Below are 23,206 nucleotides of genomic sequence, written 5' to 3'. Positions count from 1 at the left end.
TAAGTTGCTGTGAATAGAAACAGCCTATATAAGCCTACATTACCAGAAGTTGGCCTATAGGTAAAAGGTATATAACCGGGGATTTTGTGTCAACCTTGCTTGTGAAATATACTCAAGATATACCCCTGCCCTCATCTCAAACAAAATGTTTGGCTATTAATGAAGCAGCCTGTCTGAGGTGTTAATGGGGCATTGCGCTTTAACCGAAAACAACAACAACCCAAAAGCACTAAATTGGTTACAGGGGTTGCTTCAGAAAATTGCCTAATAATAATAGAAGTAGTAGTAATAATAATAATAATAATAATAACTACTGGCATGTTTATAACTAAAGTTGTTTTTACTTCGGTTGCACCACATGCTCTTAAGGCAAACCGTAGTTAGTAAGGTCATAAGCTCTCCGTAAAGCCATACATAGTTGCATTAAATCACCTAATATCAAATAAAAAGTGTTTCAATCGTTAAACTGATTTAGAATTCTGCAACTAATGCATCTACATATAACTGTTCTTTGAAAATTTGCTGTGAATGCACACAAATTACACAAAGTTATCAAAACATAAAACTTGATTTTTTAAATATTCTACACGTTAAAGAAAAAATAGCAGGGAGAAAAAACCCAGTCATAAAGAAATGTATGTTAACACAAAACATTTCTTGAAACAAAATTAAACTCTTCATTCACAAACCGAAAGAAATGCGAGATTTAGGAAGAAAATAAGGCTGTGAATAGAGGGAGATCATCGCAAGCTCCTCGATGTAAACTAATCTCACCGTCATCTCTTTTCTACCATTATACATGGGGGGAGGCTGCGGTAAATGTTTAGTTGGAACACAGCGTTAGGTTTAAACTGAGTGAAATGCTGCAACACAGAAATATTTAGTAGTGCGTACATTGTAAATTAGTGTCCCTTTAAGTCACAACTAGGCTTCATTTTAACTTACACACTGCTGGTGCAACTGGCCCCATGTAATCAAAAAAGGCTGCATATTAATAAGTGGGTCGCGGGTTATAATCTAAAAGCTATTGCCAGTCAAACACAGCACAGCCATTACAGCAAAATGGAGAGATTTAAATGTACATATTGCACATATGGAATTATCCACTCACTGCATGTCGTCTACCCTGATAAACATGCTAATTGTCTTATTATTATTAATATTATATTGTATGCACTTATGAAATTAAAGTTTATAGAGCCTGGTTTATACTTCTGCGTTATGATCGGCGTAACCCACGGCACATGCAAGCCGCGTAGCTGTTTATTTTACTTCTGCGCAATGTCTCTGTTGGTCTGCATTAACACTTTCAAAACGCTAGTTGGCAGTGAGGTGTTAATGTTCCTCTGTGTTGAGTTTCTTCGCTGTTGTTTTGTTTTTTCTAAACGCTTCCTGAACATGCAAGTGACTCAAACTCGCTCATTTTGAGGCTGGAACCGGCGGACGTGGAACAACTTTAACTATGAGATAAACACAAAACAAAACTTTCTATCCAGAGCTCCTTCATGGGACTCCACACGTGTAAACAATCGCTCTATTGGGCTCGCACCACTCGCACGGCTCTTGGTCCCGCCCCCAGACTTGTCAGCGCTGCCAAGCCGACCAATCACGACCATCAAACAAATCACGACCTTGCGCTCTGTGTCGTTGCGACTTGTAGTTACATTTTTTGAGAGGTGCACATCATCGACGCCGACGGCCAATAAACAATGCTTAAACATTAAAATGTGCTTTTAGAAACTTAAAATATTTATGTTTCTAATATTTAATTATACATTTGCTGTGTTTAATATAGGGGATAGAATAGCATACAGTATACAAAAAAAAAATTTTTTGTCCTTTATACCGAAATAGGCCGGCTATAAGAGGAGGCGCTCTATTAAACAAGCAGAAACAGCACAGACTGTTCACTCTGCATGCATGTGAAAGAAATGAACAGAGAAAAATAAACAGACAATAAATAATAGTCGACTCACCTTACGTGCCGATATGCCCATTTATTTAATTCATAACTGCCACTAATAGCTATGCAAAAGGGAACCTATTTTGAGTGTTTGGCATGTAGTGACAGATTTTCAAATATTTGTAACCTGGCCTATAATAAATAATAATAATTATTGATAAAGCAAGTTATACTGCTATCAGGTGATGTGTTTCATTGACTCGATAACCTTAATATTTTGTAGTGTGTGCTGTGACGCGATTTTCATTTCTTGCAATGTGCGCACGTTTAAGATTTGAGGTAATAACATCGCCATGATAGTCAAAGAAATGTAAACATTCTTTTTACCCCAACACAATTTAATAGGGCGCTATAAAGGCTAAACAACTTCATTCTTATATTTGTTTAATTTTTGCAGCCTGGGGCTATACTTCTCACCATCTATTGTATCTTTTCTAAAGCATACAGTATAGTGTAAAAGCATGTTTATTACTAAGAAAAAAGAAAATGTATTTTTTAATTGATCACATCACATAATCTACTGTAGGCTACATTACACATACAGTAAGGGCTGCTCTATTATGGGAAAAATCATAATCACGATTATTTTTGTCATAATTGCAAACAAGATTATTCAAAACGATTTTTCAGCTGAAGTCAAAATTATTAGCGCTCCTGTGAATTTTTTATTTATATTTTTTTAATAAATATTTCCAAAAGGATGTTTAACAAATTCAGGATTTTTTTACAGTATTTTCTATAATATTTTTTTTCTTCTGGAGGAAGTCTTATTTGTTTTATTTTGGCTAGAATAAAAGCAGGTTTAAATATTTTGAAACCTATTTTAAGGTCAATATTAATGACTTGCCCAATTATCCTAATTAAGCCTTTGAATTGTACTTTAATCTGAATGCTTGTACTTTGAAAAATATATAGTAAAGTATGTGCTGTCATCATAACAAAGATGAATGAAATCAGTTATAAAAAATTAGTTATTAAAACTATTATGTTTAGAAATGGGTTGAAAAAAAATCTTCTTTCCATTAAACAGAAATTGGTGGAAAATGGTTGCTAATAATTCAGGAGGGCTAATAATTCGGATTTCAACTGTATATATGCAGTTATTTTCCTCCCTGTAAATGAGCAAAGGGAAATATGTACAATAGAATAAAAATATGAAACAAACTGTGCTTTAAGCTTCTTATAAATGATCACTGAACACAGCATTTTGACACCTATTTGACCATTAAAACGCTCACAGTAAGATAACTTTAGATGTGTGTACTCTGCTCGTCTAGCCTAAGTGCACACACACAGCAGCATGTACAAATCAGATTATGAAAAATGATGAAGAGCATGCTTTTCCTTTTATCCTTTATTTTTAGTTTTTTTTTTTTTGTTTTTATTTACACATTTTTTTAAGTGGTGAGGACAATATTCACTGGTTCCCCCCTCCTGTATAATAATTAAATGTTACATTTTTAAGAACTTCACAAATAGCCTAAATAACACTTTTCAGTATCAGTGATAATATAAATAGTAACTAATAATAATAATGATAATAATAAAAAGAAGAACAAAAAATATTAGCCTATTGATAACAATATAAATGAGATGTTGAGGAAAAAACAGCGTAGGCTACTAACTCTCCACTGTTTTTGGTAAATTATTTGACAGAAAAGCTAACATGCTGACACATTGTCTGGATTAAGCAGACCTAGTTGGAGTCGCAATGTTTCCAGCAGCACTCAATACACGTTCAGACTTTCTATCGCAGTGCTTGTAGCGCAAATGCACAAATGCTTTTTCCTATGCTACATTTCTCGTCAATGTCTTCCATTTATCACTTTCTCTTTTGTATCTGGCCATTTTTAAATAGGGCTCTGCGATATCTGGCTGACAAAAAAATCAAAAAATAAATTTTAATTTTTATAATTTTATATATTTTTATTTTATTTTTTGTGCTCATAATATTGACCTTTGCAGTTTTTACCTTTTTATTATTCAGCTAAACTAAAAAACGGAAGACTTTCTCCAGTGGAAAAATATAATAGGGAATATTATGAAATTATTGATTGCCTTTTTTTAAAATTAAGAAAAGTCTTTACATGGAAAGGTCATATCACTTTCAATAGTCCACAATGATTCAAAGCAGCTACTGAAAGTTATACTCGCATATGTTGCTGTTAAATCATGTAGTTGTGTGATGTATAACCATGGTGTAAGTGCACACCTAAGGATTAACCTTTTTTCCAAGAAAGAGACTTTTAAACGATATTGATGAACAGTTGATATGATCTATTAAAAGTCAGTGATGCTAACAGTTAATCATCTTGTTTGCTTTCAGGCTCTAGCACTGGCAGAACAACCTACATGAGAAGACCATGGACAAAAGCAGACGTGAAGGCTGTAATGAGTTCAAAAGACTGATTATTATTATACACATTTTCATTTTTTTCCCTTGTCACAGAGTGACAATATTTAACCATTTTCAAACCCACTTCTGTTCCATGCCAGTGCTTCACAGTCCATCATCACTCTAGGGTAGTCTCTACATTGCTCTACAGTTTGCCTCTGCTTCTCAACCCATGTCTGCCACTACTCCACAGTCTGGTACTGCTCCACAGTCCAGGTCCACGTCTGCTTCATGAGCCTGGGCAATACCCATCACACAAAAATACATAACCCACAAATGCAGTCCCTCAGACTAAACATTTACAACAGTGTTGAGTAGCAAAAAGACATGTTTTTTGTTTTTTATTTACATGTTTGAAAATGGTCAAATATTGTCACTGTGACAAAAAAGTGAAAATGTGTATGATATTAATTAGTCACATTATAACACATTATATTACTGTCACATTACGAAATTTAGTTTTTAATCTGTTTTGTGTTCATATCATTCTGTATGTATCATTCAATTTGTGGAATCAAACTTTTATGTCTAGTTTTATCTTTTTTTCTTTTTATCTATCTTTTTATCTATTTTTATCCATCTATTTTTTGTTCTTGTCAGAGCGATAATAGTTGATGCATTTCATAATAAAATGTATATACATGTTTAGTTCCCCTGCTGTTTTCCTGGACTTCAAAAGTAAAATTAAAAAAGTTTATTTTTTTATTTCTGTCATTGAGTGGCAATGTTTTGTATTTGACAGTATTCTAGTGCACTACCATGTTGTGTTCTAGTATAAATATTTAAATTTGAAAAAGAATAATCTGTTGAACGACTTAATTAAATTTTAAAATACCATTAGTTTGTTTATAAGCTGTAATCATTCATTCATTCATTTTCTTTTCGGCTTAACCCCTTTATTTATCAGGGGTTTCCACAGTGAAATGAACCACCAACTTATCCAGAATATGTTTTACGTTGCGGTTGTTCTTCCAGCTGCAACCCATCACTGGAAAACATCCATACACACTCATACACACACACTACGGACAATTTAGTGTATTCAATCCCCTGTACCGCTTGTCTTTGGACTGTGGGGGAAACCGGAGCACCTGGAGGAAACCCACTCCAACACAGAGAACATGCAAACTCCACACAGAGTTCACAGAGGGGAACATTTGTGTTCTGGCAAAGTAAAAGAATAAAATAATGAATATGTTATCGTACAGTTGTGCTTCTGGTTGTTCATGGTTGAAGGTTCTTTGCCAATTATGTTCTTTTTTTATCTGAAGTTGCCTTTCAAAATATCTACTGTCCTATAAAATAAGAGCAAAGGCCCTTAAACAATTAACTCTTCATACTTTAATGTTAAAATGCTGTCTTTTTCAGGTTATTGTTCAACAGTACATTAAACAGATTGTTTAACTGATACAACACAATAAGCCTACAGAATTGTTAAATCAAAAGTGTATTTTAAGCAAAATAGTATTTTGTCATTTAAGAAGTGACAGGCAGAACCTTAGCAACTGAGATGGGTTTAGCAGGTGTCTAGCTGAGGAAAGCCAGAGTCTGTTCTGTTGTCACCCTTACTGCAATAGCAGAATAGTGTGATATGTAAAATGTGTTAATCAGTCCTTTTAAACCATGAAGGGGCTAGGTTTGTGTGTAACATGTAAACAGACCTTGTAAACCATGATTTTGTCTGTCCCCATAAGCCTGTGAAATGTCACATAGTTAATTTGAGTGTGTTGTGAAACTAAAATTGCTGTTTTTAAGCGTTGTTTGCCTTTTGTAGCTCAAATAAAAAATTTTGGCACAAGTTTTATGTTCGTAGGATGTTGGCAAAGGTATGTCCCCGTAAACCACCAAAAAGTCACATTGACCTCATAAACCATGTATGCCTGTATGTGTGTGTGTGTGTGTTGCACTGCTGGAGTGAAGGTTAACCAGTCCACACAGTTCATGCGGCTATAATCTTTATTATCTTTTATTAATAAACTATGTACAATATTTACACGTCGGCTCCAGGTCTCTTGGATGAAGGTCTCTCAGCGACGTGGTCTCTTCTGGTCGCCGCGCGTCTCTGGTGAAGATGGGGAGCGGGACCGTTTCCCTCCGGCGTCCCGGACCGAAGATGCCGCACCTGCTGAGGACGAGGAGGGCAAAGGCTCGGTCTGGCAGGAGAAGGACGGCCTCTTTCTCTTCTCAGCAGCATAGGCCTCACTGAACAGATCGAGCGCAAACACACACAAGCAGACATCATGTGAGATTTGGACAAACACTAGAACATGCGGCTATGCCAAGTACAGTTTACTCACGCGTCTATGATGGGAATGACGTATCGGCCGCTGCCGTCTATCATGACTCCCTTTCGGTCTGGGTCGTCCACCTCCAACAGGAAGCTGCGGGGAATCCCTGTGCTCTTCCGGATGCGCTTGTGCGGCGCGGAGCGGCTGCCCTGTGAATTGAGGAGTGACAGTCAAACTCTGAGCAAACAATCTGACTGATGAGGACAAGAGCTCAAGTTCACAGCAACCGTGAGCTTGGAAAACCCAGTTACCACATTAGTGGGGCAGTGCCTAATGTGGTGTCCCGGGATCCCAAGCAGCCTCATGGCCTCACTAGTGAACATCAGAACCATGAGAATCAGCTCAGACATCTCTCACAAAGCAAACCTGTCAGTGTCTGAACGCTCACCTGCTGGAGTAGTAGCACAGGCTGGACTGGTACATCACCGCTTTCAGCTTGTCCTCCTCTGACGCCTTTGCCTCAGCCAGATTCTCAGTCTGTTTCACAGGCATTTGCACATTTGAATCTTTTTCACCCTCAACCCTTCAAACAATCTCAAATCTCCCTAAGAAGCTGAGTGCGTGTGCGTATATTGTGTGCTTTACATTGCTATTGTGCTATTCATTTGTTCAATACCTTCAACAACTGCTCCAGTGAGAGGAGTGAAGGATCAGCTCTAGGTGAAGGTTCACGCCAGCGTCCAGCTTGATGTCTGCAAAACAAAGGAGCTTGTGTGACTAAAACACCAGGGACAGACCAGGAGTCTTCATATAACATCTAACAGAGGACGCGTGTGCTCATTTCACAGCACTTACCCAACAAATCTTCTGTTTGAGGACTTCAGTCCCGCCGCAGGGATCCGTCTGATGATGACCGACGTGTTTTTAGGGATGAGAGCATCATCTGTGTATTCTGACAGCAAAATAAAATCAGAATCAGCACATAATTATGGAGCACGGTATACTTTGAGAGCCATTAGCCTTTTAAAACAGCCAAAACATCCCTACATGTCAGCATCAGCACCACCTTACAGCTTCCAGAAGTGTCTGATGTAACGCATCTAATGTTAGCGTAGAACAGTTGAAGTGTCTTTTCCTCAACTCACCTTCATCAGTCTGGGCGTTGCTGATCTTCAGCTGGCAGAACTTCAGCCTCTTGCTCCTCATGATCTGCCGCTTCAGCTCCCCCGCGCTGATGTTGAGGCCTTCAAACTGGAGCGAGTCGTAGGTGAGTCGACTCTGGAACCTGTAGTGAACACAAGACATACTGAACACAAACACAAAGCACAGCGTAATAAAAAGGGTCAAACCTGAGTGATGGGAACAGCAGGCGATCAATCGACGTATCCAACGATCAATAATATCGATAATCTGGAAAAATTGTCACGGAGGACGCAGAGATCAGATGCCAATCGACACAGCGAGATTCAAACAACAGCCACAGGACGGTTGTCATGGATGCTGATGATGAACACGTGACGCATGCGCTGTACAACTTCCGGCAATATTATCATTATTAATTTTATTGATAGTAGTAGTAAAATCATTGCGATAAGTATAATAAAATAAACAGCAGAACAGTTGGCCATCTCTGAATAATACACAGCGACGTTTCCCTGCACGAACGATTCAGGCCTTCGCCAAGAAGACTCGGGTGAGTCGATGATTCAGGGATTGATTCAACTGTCCGTTCATCCTATTGGCTTCTTTGGCTGAATGAATCGTTCAATGCTTTACTCAAATAAAGCGGCCTCTTGCTGCCACCTATTGGGGGTTTGCTTTTTTGTTTTCAAAAGTACTTTGACACTTTTTTAAAGGCACCTTTAAGTTCATTTTTGCACAAAAGCTCGTCTCTGTGCGTTCCAAATGGTTTGAAATTTCCTTAGCACATGGTTTTCTTGATGCGTTTGAAATTTTCAATGTAAATCCACTCGTACTTGCATTTGATCTTTATTATGCCTTAAAATCAAAACTATACTAAAGGTGTCTTATCCAAATGCAGATTTTCATTCAAAACGTTATGACAGAACCATATTACTTTACAGTGGCCCATGGATATATATATATATATATATATATGTGTGTGTGTGTGTGTTGCTTGTTTCTTATTTACCCATGCAGTGACTTTTAGGCATAAATACTATGTAGGCTTGCTAAAGGGTTGCATGAGAAATGTCATCATCGTGAGAGCTTGACTTTTTTTTTGTCGCTGCCTTTAGTTGTGGTGAAATGAGATGCATCATGTCGTTTATCTGTTTGTGCAGTCTGTACCTTCATTTCTGAATCGTGTGGCATCGTACTTGAAGCCAAGTCATTTAGCCCAAGGCATAGTTGTCTTAGAATGAGTAGTTTGCTGATCAAATTCCACATTTTGATGAGGCAAAACACATCTTGGATGTTTTAATTACTATTTTAGGTGAAAAACAAAACAATGAGATTTGTGTAAAATCTAAAGTTAACCAAGTCCAGCCCGCCATCTTGTCCTGCCTCTCAGTTCTCTTAAGCCTTGGGCCGGCTCTGTGAAGTGGCCTCTTTTGGGCTCATCATTGAAGACCGGACGAGCTGCAACATTTCGTTCTGCCAGGTTCTGGGAGTAGATGAGCATGTCATCGCTCTAGACTATGGTCAACTTGTGAAGTTACTCATACACCTCCGCTCATGGCATATTACCATTAAAATGAAACTTTTCCAGCAGAATATGACGCTCTAAAAAAAAAAAACTCCATCGGCACTGGTAACTATGAAAAACACGACTGAGCACTAATGGTACACTCAACAATTTACACTGACATTTGAAGGATCACCTGACATTAAAGACTGACGTAAGAACGCTGGAGGAACATCAAATTTTAACACGGAAGAGTTTTTTTTGTCTCTCTCAAATTAAAGCAATATTTCTTAATCTTGTTGTTTTTTTTTTTTTTTTACTGTACAGTTGCCCCAGGTGTTTATCAGGTGTGATGCCTGCTCATCTGACCTTTGACCTCGGCACTCAACTGCTGCCAGTTTTCTTTCAATGCCATGAGATTTCTGAATTCTACATGCAGGAACCGATGCATTCCTTTTTTTTTTTTTAAACAAAACAGATATGGCAGACACGGCCAAACATTGAAACTTTGGAGGGCATTGAGGGGAAAAAAAAGCACAATATCATCAAGGGGAATAAAAGGTTTGATCAAAGCGTGCGTTTACACACGTTCATTTAAATATGGACAAAACCAACATTGGGTTAATTTTGTTATTAGATTTAAAATGCACGGACCCTATTTGACCCAGTGTTCATATATACATATGTTTTTATGAATGAATATTTTTGCATATAAAAGATAATAAAAGACTGACTAGACAGATTAGATAGTTTAATAGACAGATTGACACGTGTAGTCATTCGTTCCTGTGTATTTGATGACTAGCTTCCAGCAGTATCTGGCTGCAGACTTGCATGCAATCTGAGACACAAAGCACTCAGCGGAGCTAGTGAGGTCACTGTGAGAGGCGGGGTTAGGGGTGCACACTCACTGACAGCCTAGATTTAGCCTGGTTTTAACCAAGCCGTCTATTAGACTTTTAACCCTTATGTATTGTTCATATTGTTCAAGTGGCTGTTTTTTGCCCCCAATGACCTCCATTATAACTAAACTTGTTTTCATTGCAAAGCCATGACACCAGATAGTAACTCATTCTTTATTGTTGGTGGTTTCCCTGTTGGGATGAGATAAAATGAGTCATTTTTACTTTTGATGGTCAGTTGGCACCTTTAAACACCCCAAAAAAATGCTTGCTGGGATGGTACCAAGAGGCTGTGCTCACTTCTGGACAGAGGGGGTGTAGACTTGCAGCTAGTGCCGATAAGTGGTGCAGACGCTGAGGCTGTTCTGTATGCGAGTGTTGAGGTTTTGAAACATCAGCTGACAACGTGTAGGTAGAGAGTAGCAGGTTCTGGGAGTAGATGAGCTTGTCACCGGTGTAGACTTTGACCGACTTGTGAAGTTACTCACAAGACCTCCGCTTATGGGACATTACCATTCAAATGAAACGTTTCCAGCAGAATATGACGCTTCAAAAAACTCCATCGGCACTGGTAACTATGAAAAACACGACTGAGCACTAATAGTGTACTCAACACTTTACACTGACATTTGAAGGATCACCTGACATTAAAGACTGAAGTAAGAACGCTGAAAAAAACCCATCAGATTTTAGCCCAGAAGAGTTTCTCTTTTCCTAAATTAAAGCAAAACTTCATGATATTGTGTTTATGAATTCATTCGTGTGTGTGTGTGTGTGTGTGTGTGTGTGTGTGTGTATGTGTGTGTTGCACTGCTGGAGTGAAGGTTAACCAGTCCACACAGTTCATGCGGCTATAATCTTTATTATCTTTTATTAATAAACTATGTACAATATTTACACGTCGGCTCCAGGTCTCTTGGATGAAGGTCTCTCAGCGACGTGGTCTCTTCTGGTCGCCGCGCGTCTCTGGTGAAGATGGGGAGCGGGACCGTTTCCCTCCGGCGTCCCGGACCGAAGATGCCGCACCTGCTGAGGACGAGGAGGGCAAAGGCTCGGTCTGGCAGGAGAAGGACGGCCTCTTTCTCTTCTCAGCAGCATAGGCCTCACTGAACAGATCGAGCGCAAACACACACAAGCAGACATCATGTGAGATTTGGACAAACACTAGAACATGCGGCTATGCCAAGTACAGTTTACTCACGCGTCTATGATGGGAATGACGTATCGGCCGCTGCCGTCTATCATGACTCCCTTTCGGTCTGGGTCGTCCACCTCCAACAGGAAGCTGCGGGGAATCCCTGTGCTCTTCCGGATGCGCTTGTGCGGCGCGGAGCGGCTGCCCTGTGAATTGAGGAGTGACAGTCAAACTCTGAGCAAACAATCTGACTGATGAGGACAAGAGCTCAAGTTCACAGCAACCGTGAGCTTGGAAAACCCAGTTACCACATTAGTGGGGCAGTGCCTAATGTGGTGTCCCGGGATCCCAAGCAGCCTCATGGCCTCACTAGTGAACATCAGAACCATGAGAATCAGCTCAGACATCTCTCACAAAGCAAACCTGTCAGTGTCTGAACGCTCACCTGCTGGAGTAGTAGCACAGGCTGGACTGGTACATCACCGCTTTCAGCTTGTCCTCCTCTGACGCCTTTGCCTCAGCCAGATTCTCAGTCTGTTTCACAGGCATTTGCACATTTGAATCTTTTTCACCCTCAACCCTTCAAACAATCTCAAATCTCCCTAAGAAGCTGAGTGCGTGTGCGTATATTGTGTGCTTTACATTGCTATTGTGCTATTCATTTGTTCAATACCTTCAACAACTGCTCCAGTGAGAGGAGTGAAGGATCAGCTCTAGGTGAAGGTTCACGCCAGCGTCCAGCTTGATGTCTGCAAAACAAAGGAGCTTGTGTGACTAAAACACCAGGGACAGACCAGGAGTCTTCATATAACATCTAACAGAGGACGCGTGTGCTCATTTCACAGCACTTACCCAACAAATCTTCTGTTTGAGGACTTCAGTCCCGCCGCAGGGATCCGTCTGATGATGACCGACGTGTTTTTAGGGATGAGAGCATCATCTGTGTATTCTGACAGCAAAATAAAATCAGAATCAGCACATAATTATGGAGCACGGTATACTTTGAGAGCCATTAGCCTTTTAAAACAGCCAAAACATCCCTACATGTCAGCATCAGCACCACCTTACAGCTTCCAGAAGTGTCTGATGTAACGCATCTAATGTTAGCGTAGAACAGTTGAAGTGTCTTTTCCTCAACTCACCTTCATCAGTCTGGGCGTTGCTGATCTTCAGCTGGCAGAACTTCAGCCTCTTGCTCCTCATGATCTGCCGCTTCAGCTCCCCCGCGCTGATGTTGAGGCCTTCAAACTGGAGCGAGTCGTAGGTGAGTCGACTCTGGAACCTGTAGTGAACACAAGACATACTGAACACAAACACAAAGCACAGCGTAATAAAAAGGGTCAAACCTGAGTGATGGGAACAGCAGGCGATCAATCGACGTATCCAACGATCAATAATATCGATAATCTGGAAAAATTGTCACGGAGGACGCAGAGATCAGATGCCAATCGACACAGCGAGATTCAAACAACACCCACAGGACGGTTGTCATGGATGCTGATGATGAACACGTGACGCATGCGCTGTACAACTTCCGGCAATATTATCATTATTAATATTAATTTTATTGATAGTAGTAGTAAAATCATTGCGATAAGTATAATAAAATAAACAGCAGAACAGTTGGCCATCTCTGAATAATACACAGCGACGTTTCCCTGCACGAACGATTCAGGCCTTCGCCAAGAAGACTCGGGTGAGTCGATGATTCAGGGATTGATTCAACTGTCCGTTCATCCTATTGGCTTCTTTGGCTGAATGAATCGTTCAATGCTTTACTCAAATAAAGCGGCCTCTTGCTGCCACCTATTGGGGGTTTGCTTTTTTGTTTTCAAAAGTACTTTGACACTTTTTTAAAGGCACCTTTAAGTTCATTTTTGCACAAAAGCTCGTCTCTGTGCGTTCTGACCGATCGCCCGGTCCCCACTATGTTTTGCCTTTAAAAGACTCAGGGGGCGTTGCTGATATGCCTAGTGCAGTTTTTTCACTGATCCCCACCTTGACCATTTACCTGAATTGAGTGTGTAAGTGTGTGTCGGCGCACTGCTCTATAGCGGTCCTGTAGTCGGATGGCGGTACTGCACCCTGACACACACTTGACGCAATTCACACACTCTGCCTACTGCACATGCGCAATCTCATAAGTGAATCCGACTTTAATCAACTTAATTAACATCTATCATCAAATTATTCGAATTTTTGGGTAAGTTAGAATGTTTTTCACCATCATAATGTAATAAAATAGGTTATATGACAAATACTTATGTTGCATATTTTGACAGTTATCAGGTATAGTTAATTAAATGTTTTAACGAATTTCCTGGGTGTTTTAATCGATGTTGTTTCAAATTACGTATTAATATAACACTGATAAGACACAAACTACAGTTCGGTATGTAATTTAACTTGTTTACACGAGTAAAAGTTACTCGCGCTAATGTGCTAACGTGCTAACTGCCCGGTGCTACGTGAGTCAGAGGCCGGGGTGGAGTGCATGAGCCGCGGTCAGACAGTCACCAATCACCGGGCGGCTAAATGGATCGACGGAGGATAAAACCATTAAAAGATGCGGAGAAACACATCACCAGCTCCACTGACAAGACCCATTCACTGGAAACCGAATATATAGAAGGTTACTAAGGTATGTTTTCATAGTTCTTGTATCGTACTTTTTAAATGGTTAATTGCTTTAAACATTTAACGTTAATCCTGAAATAACACTATTATATACTATTTATACGTTAATGTAGTAATATAACGTTAGAGGTTATAATTAAAATGTGGGGCTATCTGGTCCTAGAAATGTACTTAATTTATTGTTCTATGACGTGTAGAAACGTTTTATTTTAGATAAATAATTATAATACATAAATGTTCACTGTGTGTGTTTTATTTATTTATTTGCTGTCAACTGGTAGCCTTTTACAATAAGGTTAAATTAGTTAATGCTGGTTAATGCATTTACTAACATGAACAATAAATAATACTTTATTACAGTATTTGTTCATGTTTGTTAACTTTAGTAAATGAAAATAAAGTTGTTCATTACTAGTTGAACACGCACAATGCATTAATTATTGCAATGCATTATTACTGGTACAAGCATGAATGTAGATTTGAATAATGCATTAGTAATTAGTAAATGTTAAACTGATTAATAAATGCTGTACATGCATTGTTCATTACTAGGTCATGTTAGTAAGTACATTAACTAATAAAACCTAATTGTAAAGTGTGACCTGTAAACAATCGAAGTGGAAAAAAAGTTCTTTAAAACTGTCCTAAGAAAGAAGAACAGGTGTTCAATAGTATTAGAACAACATTGAGGAAAGGTTCTGATCCACTTCAAAAGGTTTACTGTATTTATAATTCACACACAGAGAGGATGCTAATGTGAGGTTTTTGTAGTTTTTGAACCCTACACATTTCATTAAATCTTTTAGGTCAGAGTTTGAGTTGTCCACATTTATTAAAGGAAGTTTTGTGGTTGAGTACAAATGATAGAGCTTGTGGAAGCAAAGCATATATGAGATATAATAAAAATACTGTCTTTATGTTTGACTTTATATGGTAAAACAAGAACAGGTGGTTAAGTGTTTTCCCCATTCAAATGTACATGTATATATTACATTCATTGTGTTTGTATTCATGCCATAGTTTAGCTTTTTATTGCTATGAGAGGGCATAATTAAAATGTTGCTTGCTCTTTTCTCTTAGTTTTGCAGCATTGATGCCGATCATGAGGACGATCTGCACCCTAACTGCACTGTCAATAAGATCGTTGTTCAGAGAAAACCTCATTTGTGCCTTTTTGCAATCAGGGATATTTTCTTTGGAGAGGAAATAACGTTTGACTATGGCGCATGTGATTGGCCTTGGAGAAAGGTTTGACATTTTGATTACTTAATACATTAATCCTTAATACATTCAGCAAAGCTAAGAGTTTTTTAATGTTAATATAGATTAAGGGTAAATCTGTTCAAAAATAAAGAGTTTGCATCATCCATAAGAGATAATGAAATCAATCTCTTAATATCTTCTTCTTGTCTTAATGGGTAAAAAAGTTTAATTAATTGGGTAATGCTTTACTTTAAAGGGGGGTTCATAAGACTGTCATGAAAGCTTTATAGTCATGACATGACTTATATAACAAAGCTGTTTTTAAATAGCTTTCATTGAAGGATGCCCATATGACTGCAGAAGAAAACTGCTCCGACAACTCTCTGATGAGGTATGTTTATTAGTATTATTATTATTATTAGTAGTAGTAGTAGTAGTAGTAGTAGTAGATGTTGTTGCTGTAGTAGTGCATTTAATTGTAATTATTTAACTTAGTGTGTGTCCTAATTTATGAACATATGCAATAGTGTAACATTGTGGGGACCAGAGGCATGTTAGAGAAGCTGTGAAACACACTTAGTCCTCAATACACACACAGTACGGTCTGACATAGTGGGGACCAGGAGCCCTGAGTACTACTGTCTAATTATTATTTTGTGTTTTTTATATTCAGCTTTCATTGAAGTATGATCATATGACGAGAAGAAGAGAACTGCTCTGCTCCAGTAGGAGACCCACAACCCTCTGATGAGGTGTGTTTAAATTTAATAATAATAATTATTATTATTAGTAGTAGTAGTAGAAGTAGAAGTGTGTGTCCTAATTGGTGAACGTATGCACTAGTGTAACATTGTGGGGACCAGAGGCATGTTAGAGAAACTGTGAAACACACTTAGTCCTGAATACACACTCAGTACGGTCTGACATAGTGGGGACCGGAACCCTTGAGTACTACTGTCTAACTAATATAAATTTTTTTATTTTCAGCTTATATTGAAGGATGACCATATGACAGAGGAAGAGAACTGCTCTGCTCCAGTACGTGACCCACAACTCTGATAAGGTGTGTTTAATGTTGTTGTTATTTTTATTAGTAGTAGTAGTAGTAGTAGTAGTAGTTGTAGTAGTTGTTGTTGTAGTAGTAGTGCATTTAATTGTAATTATTTTCTTAATCAAAATCTAGAAATGAAATAGAGTGTGTGTCCTAATTGGTGAACCCATGCACTAGTGTAACATTGTGGGGACCAGAGGCATGTTAGAGAAGCTGTGAAACACACTTAGTCCTGAATACACACAGTAAGGTCTGACATAGTGGGGACCGGGACCCTTGAGTACTGCTGTCTAACTAATATTTTTTTTTTAATTTTTTTTATTCAGCTTTGCTGAAGTATGACCGTATGACAGAAGGAGAGAACTGCTCTGCTCCAGTACGTGACCCACAACTCTCTGATGAGGTGTGTTTAATGTTGTTGTTATTATTTTTATTAGTAGTAGTAGTTGTAGTAGTTGTTGATGTAGTAGTAGTAGTGCATTTAATTGTAATTATTTAACTTAATCAAAATATAGAAATGAAACAGAGTGTGTGTCCTAATGTATGAATGTATGCACTAGTGTAACATTGTGGGGACCAGAGGCATGTACCAGAGGCATGTTAGAGAAACTGTGAAACACACTTAGTCCTGAATACACACAGTAAGGTCTGACGTAGTGGGGACCGGGACCCTTGAGTACTACTGTCTAACTAATATATATATATATTTTTTTTTATTATTCAGCTTTTATTGAAGGATGGAAGGATGACCATATGACAGAGGAAGAGAACTGCTCTGCTCCAGTAGGAGACCCACAACTCTGATGAGGTGTGTGTATAATAATAATAATAACAATTATTATTATTATTATATTATTATTATTATTATTAATATTATTAGTTGTAGTAGTAATAGTAGTTGTTGTTGTAGTAGTGGTGTATTTAATTGTAATTATTTAACTTAATCAAAATATAGAAATGAAACAGAGTGTGTGTCCTAATTGGTGAACATATGCACTGACATTGTGGGGACCAGAGGCATGTTAGAGAAGCTGTGAAACACACTTAGTCCTCAATACACACACAGTAAGGTCTGACATAGTGGGGACCACGACCCTTGAGTACTGCTGTCTAACTAATATATATTTTTTATATTCAGCTTTTATTGAAGGATGACCATATGACAGAGGAAGAGAACTGCTCTGCTCCAGCACGTAACTCACAACTCTGTTATTGCATATCAGATTTAACGAACCGTTTACTACGGATTTCATGTAATTTTGATAACTGCATTAATCAGATGTCATCAAGCTGCTGTGCCGTCAGCCAATCGTTGTATTGCTGATAATGATTTTGAGGATCGATAGATCTGTCACAACACACAGTCACAACACCTCTCAGATCAGTTTAATCTGATTCGCAAACTTTTTTGAAGAACCAAATTAGCCTAAGATGAGTTATCAAGATTAAAAGATCCAGGATCTGTAATATATTCTTAGATTATTTAAGCGAGGTCCGAAGAACAGACCCCTGGACCCTTGAGTACTACTGTCTAAATTATATTTTTCAAAATAAAAATTATAAATTATATATAAAAATATGTAAATATTTTTTATAAAATATTTATAAAATTATATATAAAATATATATTTTTAATTATATACAGTTGAAGTCAGAATTATTAGCCCCCTTGTTTATTTCTTGTACTAAATTTCTGTTTAATGGAAAGCAGATTTTTTAAACACATTTCTAATCATAACAGTGTTAATAACTCATCTCTAATAACTGATTTATTTTCTCTTTGCCATGATGACAGTAAAAATTATTTGACTAGATATTTTTCAAGACACTTCTATACAGCTTAAAGTGACATTTAAAGGCTTCACTAAGTTAATTAGGGTAACTAGGCAAGTTATTGGAGGGATAATAATATTGACCTTAAAATGGTTCATAAAAAATTAAAACTGCTTTTATTCTAGCTGAAATAAAACAAATAAGACTTTCTCCAGAAGAAAAAAATATTATCAGAAATACTATGAAAAAATTCCCTGCTCTGTTACACATCATTTGGGAAATATTTGTAAAAAAGTTTTAAAAAGGTGGGCTGACTTCAACTGTATATACTTTCATATATATATATCATTTCATATAACCATCATTATACAATAACTTGACTAATTACCCTAACCTGTCTAGTTAACCTAATTACCCTAGTGAAGCCTTTAAATTTCACTTTAAGCTGTATAGAAGTGTCTTAAAGAATATCTAGTCTAATATTATTTACTGTCGTCATGGCAAAGAGAAAATAAGTCCATTATTAGAAATGATTATTAGAAATAGTTATTAAAACTATTATGTTTAGAAATGTGTTGAAAAAAATCTTCTCTCCGTTAAACAGAAATTGGGGAAATAATAAACAAGCTGTCTAATAATTCAGGGGGGCTAATAATTCTGACTTCAACTGTATATAAAGAGTTTCATTGCAGAACGAGATATATCCATTTAAAAAAAATGTTGGTAATTTTGACATTATTTTTCAGGACATCAACAGTCAAGTTCATTCACAATTTTTGTACATTAAACTATAACTTGAGCTCAGTGAAGGCCAGGAACACAATATTTTCAAATCCAGGATATTTTTTATTTAATTTTATGTCTATAATTAAGTAAAAAAAGACATGCCAAAATGCTACATATTAATCCAACCCACATTGTCAAACATGGAATAATATATGCAAAGATTGATTAATAATAATAAGATTCTAAGTTAGATTTGGCCAGAATGTACACAACATAACATAACATAACTTTTTTTTTTTTTTTTTTGCAAAACGCTACATCCACCTTAGGCTATATTATACTACATTAATACCATTACCAAAAGCTAGTGAATCAATGTTTTGTTTGATAAGTAAGATTAAGTTAGTTAGATAAATGACCTTTAGCTTGGTACAGAAAGAGTGGGGGGCGGCTCCTTCCACACCGCTGCAGAAAACCAAACCTGTATGATTAGAGCGGGCGGAGCTGAGTCCGTGACACAAACTTGCCTCGCTATGTCATATTTAATGAATTATTTCACTGTAATAATAATAATAGCTTATTTATTTGGTTGTGAAAAAGCTAAACCGTTTTCTCCATAACAACATGTGCCCTTTAAGTTCCTTTGTAATAAATCAACAACAACAAGAATTAATTTTAAATAATAGGTGCAACCACATAAATAAATCTTCAGATAGGCTACTCAGCTACATTTAAGAAATTATTTAAAAAATAAACTTATAAAGAACACTTGCAGACAGGTATCTTGTGATGGGGAGTAGGAAAAAAGGCGCTCCTAGGCCTTCTCTTGACATCAGCGGAGACTCGTTCCCTGCTGCATTTGTGTATTGTTGACGCAGAAGTATCTTATTCTGGTCCACTTTTGTGGCCTTTTTATAATTTTTTGTGAAGTTGAAGACTTCATCTTCTATCGCTAAATCAATGAGCAAACTCTGAGCACTTCACCGGTGATGACTCTCTTCCCAGGGGATGCTGAGCTCGCGCCGCATCCTGAACGCTCTCTAACTGTTATATCGCACTTTGTAAAGAAACTGGTCTGACGGATATTGCGTTTTGTGAAAAAAAATACGTTTTGTACTTGGCCTAAAATGTGCATTCTTAAATGTTATTAATGGCAGCAATTGACACATAGATTAAGGTACATCTGAACAGTGATTTCCAATAATAAAATCCAAATGTCAAAAAATGCCGTTTATCGCATTTTGCAACCGAACTCTTCATATGTATGTGTGTGTTATGACTGTATGACTGCAGAAGAGAACTGCTCTGTTCCCACAACTCAGTTTTTCTGGGACTTGAAAACAGACGCTCAGCAGATTTTAAAGGGGGGAATCTTGATCAAATCGTGGGTTTACACACAAACATGTAATACAGTGCCAGATTTTCTGGATGTTATATACACATTTGTATTTGCAAACATATACCATATTGTTTTAAATGATGTATTTTTGTGTGGGTTTTTACATTCAGAGAAAGTTACAGTGGATCGTGATTTTGGAGGAGGTGAAGTCCAATCTAAAAGGTAAAAATATTATTTATTTTTCTAATCAGATTTTTTCTTTTTTCAGAATGTTTATTTTTATCATGATATGTATGTGCTATGTTTGAAAACTATTTTTAAGCTACCATCACACGCTTTTACCCATTAAAAAGAACAACACAAAATCAAATAAATATTTTGGTAAGCTTTATGCAGAGAAGTCAACTCTCAGACTTGATTTTTACTTTCAGAGTCCCCTCAAGTATCATCACCATGGTACAGTGTCTGTGAAGATAGTGATGCAGACCCAGCATTCACAAAAAAGAGAGGTGTGATCATTAAAGTTAATTTGTGACTGACTTGTGTTATTGTACAAGTCCAAATGCACAAGCTCATTTACATAACATGTAGGGTAAAACAGGACAGAAGCACATTACTTCCATGATGATTTCAGTACAGTTGCACTTGATGTCTCATTTCATGTTAGTTAAACAATATTGCTAAATACTTTGGAAAAATATACTAATTGCATATCTGGTTACACTTTATTTTGATAATTTACTTTACTACTACTACTAACTACAAGTAACTGCAACTACTTGTCAACTAACAGTATTAGACTGTCTGTTAGAATCAACACTGCTAATGCTCTACTAAATTTATATAAGAATTAGTCATATTGTACTAATTTTGAGCGTAACCTAACAGTCTGCTGTACTATTTACTGAGACCAATGAGAGTTGGTTTTATTGAGGTAACCTTAACTGTCAGCTAATACTCTACACTCTAAAATTAATAAAAATAAGTAATAATAATTAAATTAGCAGTTTTTCATAATTTGTTTTTATGAAATCTGTTTGTTTCTGCTTTTGAATTGCATTATGGGATCTTGATCTTTCTTCCAACAACTTTTAATCTTAAAAAGTAAAAAAAAGTGACTTTTTGTTTGGGTTGTTGTTGTATATTATGCTACAGAAACCTTGTAATAAACTGCCGGTACATTTTCTGTTATTCTAAAGACTTATTTATCTCTATATATTATTTCTTATACATTATATTATTTCAAACTACTAAAATGTCAGTAAAAGTCACTTTGTTAAACTGTAGAGTTGAATTTTCAACATCAAAAGTGCACAGAGCAGAGATCAACATCCCATAATGCAATTCACCACCACAAAAAAACAAACAAAAAAAAAACACTTGTAAATCACAAAATACAGGAACTGGTAATGAACAGATATCTGTTACAGTGTAGTGTTTTGAGCTAAACTTGAGCTAACAGTCTGCTAATACTCTACTGATAATCAGATGAGCGTTAGTCTTATTGAAATACTCTAATACATAATACTTTACGGTGAGATAATTAACGTAGTTGCAGAGTTACGCATAGTTAGAAGAATGTCTAAACTGGACTATGGAATAAAGTGTAACCCCATTAACCAGATTTGGAGTTATTAGGAAGTATTTTTTAATCCATCTCCATCTTAAGTATTTTTAATAATAGGCAAGACATATTTTTCTAGCATTTTCTATCACAATATTAAACTAACATAACAGCACATGTTGTAAAAATGACTGAACATTTATGCAACTAAAACCACTTTTTTATATTTTAACCACCCATAGGTCCCATAAAGAGAAGATCCTGGAGCAAACAGGAAGTACATGCTGTGGTGAAAGCTGAACCATTGGCTCTAAAAACCAGAGATTGGTCAGCTTTGGATTTTTATATTAAAAACTGAATCTCGGCTCTTTAGATAAAAAATCTGAATAACACTTTTATAGTAAGTATACACTATACATCATTAGTTTAGCACTAACTCTACATTAATAGACTTTAGGAAGCAGTTTATAAATACAGCTTCAAACGCTGTATTCTTGACTTGACTTAATTGTATTTTCATGCTTTGTTACTGATTCATTTTTCATTACTATATTATGTATTGCATTATTTACAAACTATTTGTATATAAGAGTAGTTGGTGGTTTTTAAGATAATTCAGAATGAGTTATTAAATGATTAATAAACTATTCAAATGAGCATTTATACATGTTATATTCAGGCATATAGTAATTGTAACCATGTGTGTTAGTAAATGCTATAATAACACAACTTCATGCAGTTTTGTGACCTAAGGACTGTTTATAGTTGATAAATCCCTTATAAATGTCAATTTAAGGCTCAGTATCTAATGAACAATAAATCTTTGCAATCTTATTTAAAAAATTCTGTAAAGTTTAAACATTGCAAAATAAAAATACAACATCATTTCAAAACAACAATTAACAATATGACAAGATTCATTTCAGTGTTTCTGTGATGTTTGCACTGTACAGTAATTTTATATTTTGATAAGATTGCAAAGATTTATTTTTCATTAGATAGTTTCATTTGTGTATCTTGAAATTAATGGAAAAAAAAAATATATATATATCTTCTTTGGCCTTAGTCCCGTATGATTGCGGGGTCGGCTCTTTTTGGAACAAGGCCTTCAGTTTTAGACTTGTCCATATGATAACGACTTTTTTACACCTTCCGGCCAGCCTGTCATATGGGCCTGTCACACTCATACACTAGGGACAATTTAGCCTTCCCAATTCACCTGTAGCATGTCTTTGGACTGTGCCTTTGCACCCGGAGGAAACCCACACGAATGCAGGGAGAACATGCAAACTTCTCACAGAAATGCCAACTGAGCCGAGGTTCAAACCAGTGACCCAGCGACCTTCTTGCTGTGAGGCGACAGCACTACCTACCGCGCCACTGCTTCACCATATATATATATATATGTATATATATATATAAAGCTATAAATCACTCCCCCTTTTAATTTATTTCTTTTTTTCTGTGTAGAATATAGCTGAGATTTTAATTTTCATTTATAAGGGATTTATAAAGCATCAATAGTCCTCACTTTAGATTAGCTCACAAAACTGCATGAAGTTGAGTTAATAAAGCATTTATTATTAGACAGAGTAACCATTACTATATGCCTGATTAATAAGATATATAAATGTTGGGTAACA

General features: G+C 36.7%; 2 protein-coding genes and 2 long non-coding RNA genes across 12 annotated transcripts in view; 2 read left to right on the top strand and 2 right to left on the bottom strand.

Annotated features, from left to right (window-relative positions):
• The window catches only part of LOC141375836 (uncharacterized), a 59,257-nt gene extending 54,255 nt beyond the window's left edge, over positions 1-5,002 (top strand). For both annotated transcript variants that reach the window (XR_012384634.1, XR_012384635.1), the window contains exons 28-29: positions 4,290-4,351; positions 4,460-5,002. This is a non-coding gene — a long non-coding RNA (uncharacterized lncRNA). The remainder of the gene's footprint in view (positions 1-4,289; positions 4,352-4,459) is intronic.
• Positions 5,003-5,679: 677 nt separating this feature from the next.
• On the bottom strand, positions 5,680-8,604 carry LOC141375818 (E3 ubiquitin-protein ligase RBBP6-like). Of its 2 annotated transcripts, XM_073910767.1 has the most exons (7): positions 7,732-8,264; positions 7,442-7,538; positions 7,263-7,338; positions 7,035-7,123; positions 6,898-6,958; positions 6,656-6,795; positions 6,299-6,560 (listed from the first exon to the last, which is right to left on the bottom strand). In XM_073910767.1, exons 1-7 carry the CDS (start codon positions 7,889-7,891, stop codon positions 6,386-6,388), a joined length of 798 nt encoding a protein of 265 aa, XP_073766868.1. In that variant the 5' UTR covers positions 7,892-8,264; the 3' UTR covers positions 6,299-6,385. The 2 variants fall into 2 exon arrangements, with proteins under 2 accessions (XP_073766869.1, XP_073766868.1); XM_073910768.1 differs by lacking the exon at positions 6,898-6,958 and having other exon boundaries at positions 5,680-6,560; positions 7,732-8,604.
• A 2,383-nt stretch (positions 8,605-10,987) lies between these two features.
• Positions 10,988-15,053, bottom strand: LOC141375803 (E3 ubiquitin-protein ligase RBBP6-like). Of its 2 annotated transcripts, XM_073910736.1 has the most exons (7): positions 12,413-13,030; positions 12,123-12,219; positions 11,944-12,019; positions 11,716-11,804; positions 11,579-11,639; positions 11,337-11,476; positions 10,988-11,241 (listed from the first exon to the last, which is right to left on the bottom strand). In XM_073910736.1, the coding sequence occupies exons 1-7, from the start codon at positions 12,570-12,572 to the stop codon at positions 11,067-11,069; spliced, it is 798 nt and encodes a 265-aa protein (XP_073766837.1). In that variant the 5' UTR covers positions 12,573-13,030; the 3' UTR covers positions 10,988-11,066. The 2 variants fall into 2 exon arrangements, with proteins under 2 accessions (XP_073766837.1, XP_073766838.1); XM_073910737.1 differs by lacking the exon at positions 11,579-11,639 and having other exon boundaries at positions 12,413-15,053.
• On the top strand, positions 13,361-22,593 carry LOC141375804 (uncharacterized). Of its 6 annotated transcripts, none has more exons than XR_012384608.1 (12): positions 13,361-13,473; positions 13,748-13,911; positions 14,988-15,155; positions 15,440-15,501; positions 15,784-15,862; positions 16,098-16,173; positions 16,488-16,564; positions 16,886-16,969; positions 17,300-17,354; positions 20,170-20,221; positions 20,431-20,508; positions 21,806-22,593. It is a non-coding gene; the product is annotated as an uncharacterized lncRNA (long non-coding RNA). The 6 variants fall into 6 exon arrangements; XR_012384610.1 differs by having other exon boundaries at positions 13,744-13,911; XR_012384609.1 differs by having other exon boundaries at positions 13,744-13,911; positions 15,367-15,501.
• The last annotated feature ends 613 nt before the right edge of the window (positions 22,594-23,206 follow it).

This window comes from Danio rerio, chromosome 8, assembly GCF_049306965.1.
Source record: "Danio rerio strain Tuebingen ecotype United States chromosome 8, GRCz12tu, whole genome shotgun sequence".
Classification (NCBI taxonomy): domain Eukaryota; kingdom Metazoa; phylum Chordata; class Actinopteri; order Cypriniformes; family Danionidae; genus Danio; species Danio rerio.
The sequence above is the reverse complement of the archived record's forward strand: the minus strand, read 5'-3'. Positions and strand labels throughout refer to the sequence as shown.

What these genes read in the sequence shown, in the direction of transcription:
- LOC141375803 (XM_073910736.1), bottom strand. Translation starts at nt 12,572, where the DNA reads ATGTCTTGTGTTCACTACAGGTTCCAGAGTCGACTCACCTACGACTCG. An exon ending in TCAAACAGAAGATTTGTTGG is followed by an intron (nt 12,020 to 12,122) that starts GTAAGTGCTGTG and finishes TTTGTTTTGCAG; the next exon opens with ACATCAAGCTGGACGCTGGC. An exon ending in GGCACTGCCCCACTAATGTG is followed by an intron (nt 11,477 to 11,578) that starts GTAACTGGGTTT and finishes CTCAATTCACAG; the next exon opens with GGCAGCCGCTCCGCGCCGCA.
- LOC141375818 (XM_073910767.1), bottom strand. Translation starts at nt 7,891, where the DNA reads ATGTCTTGTGTTCACTACAGGTTCCAGAGTCGACTCACCTACGACTCG. An exon ending in CTGTGCTACTACTCCAGCAG is followed by an intron (nt 6,959 to 7,034) that starts GTGAGCGTTCAG and finishes GATGTTCACTAG; the next exon opens with TGAGGCCATGAGGCTGCTTG. An exon ending in GGCACTGCCCCACTAATGTG is followed by an intron (nt 6,796 to 6,897) that starts GTAACTGGGTTT and finishes CTCAATTCACAG; the next exon opens with GGCAGCCGCTCCGCGCCGCA.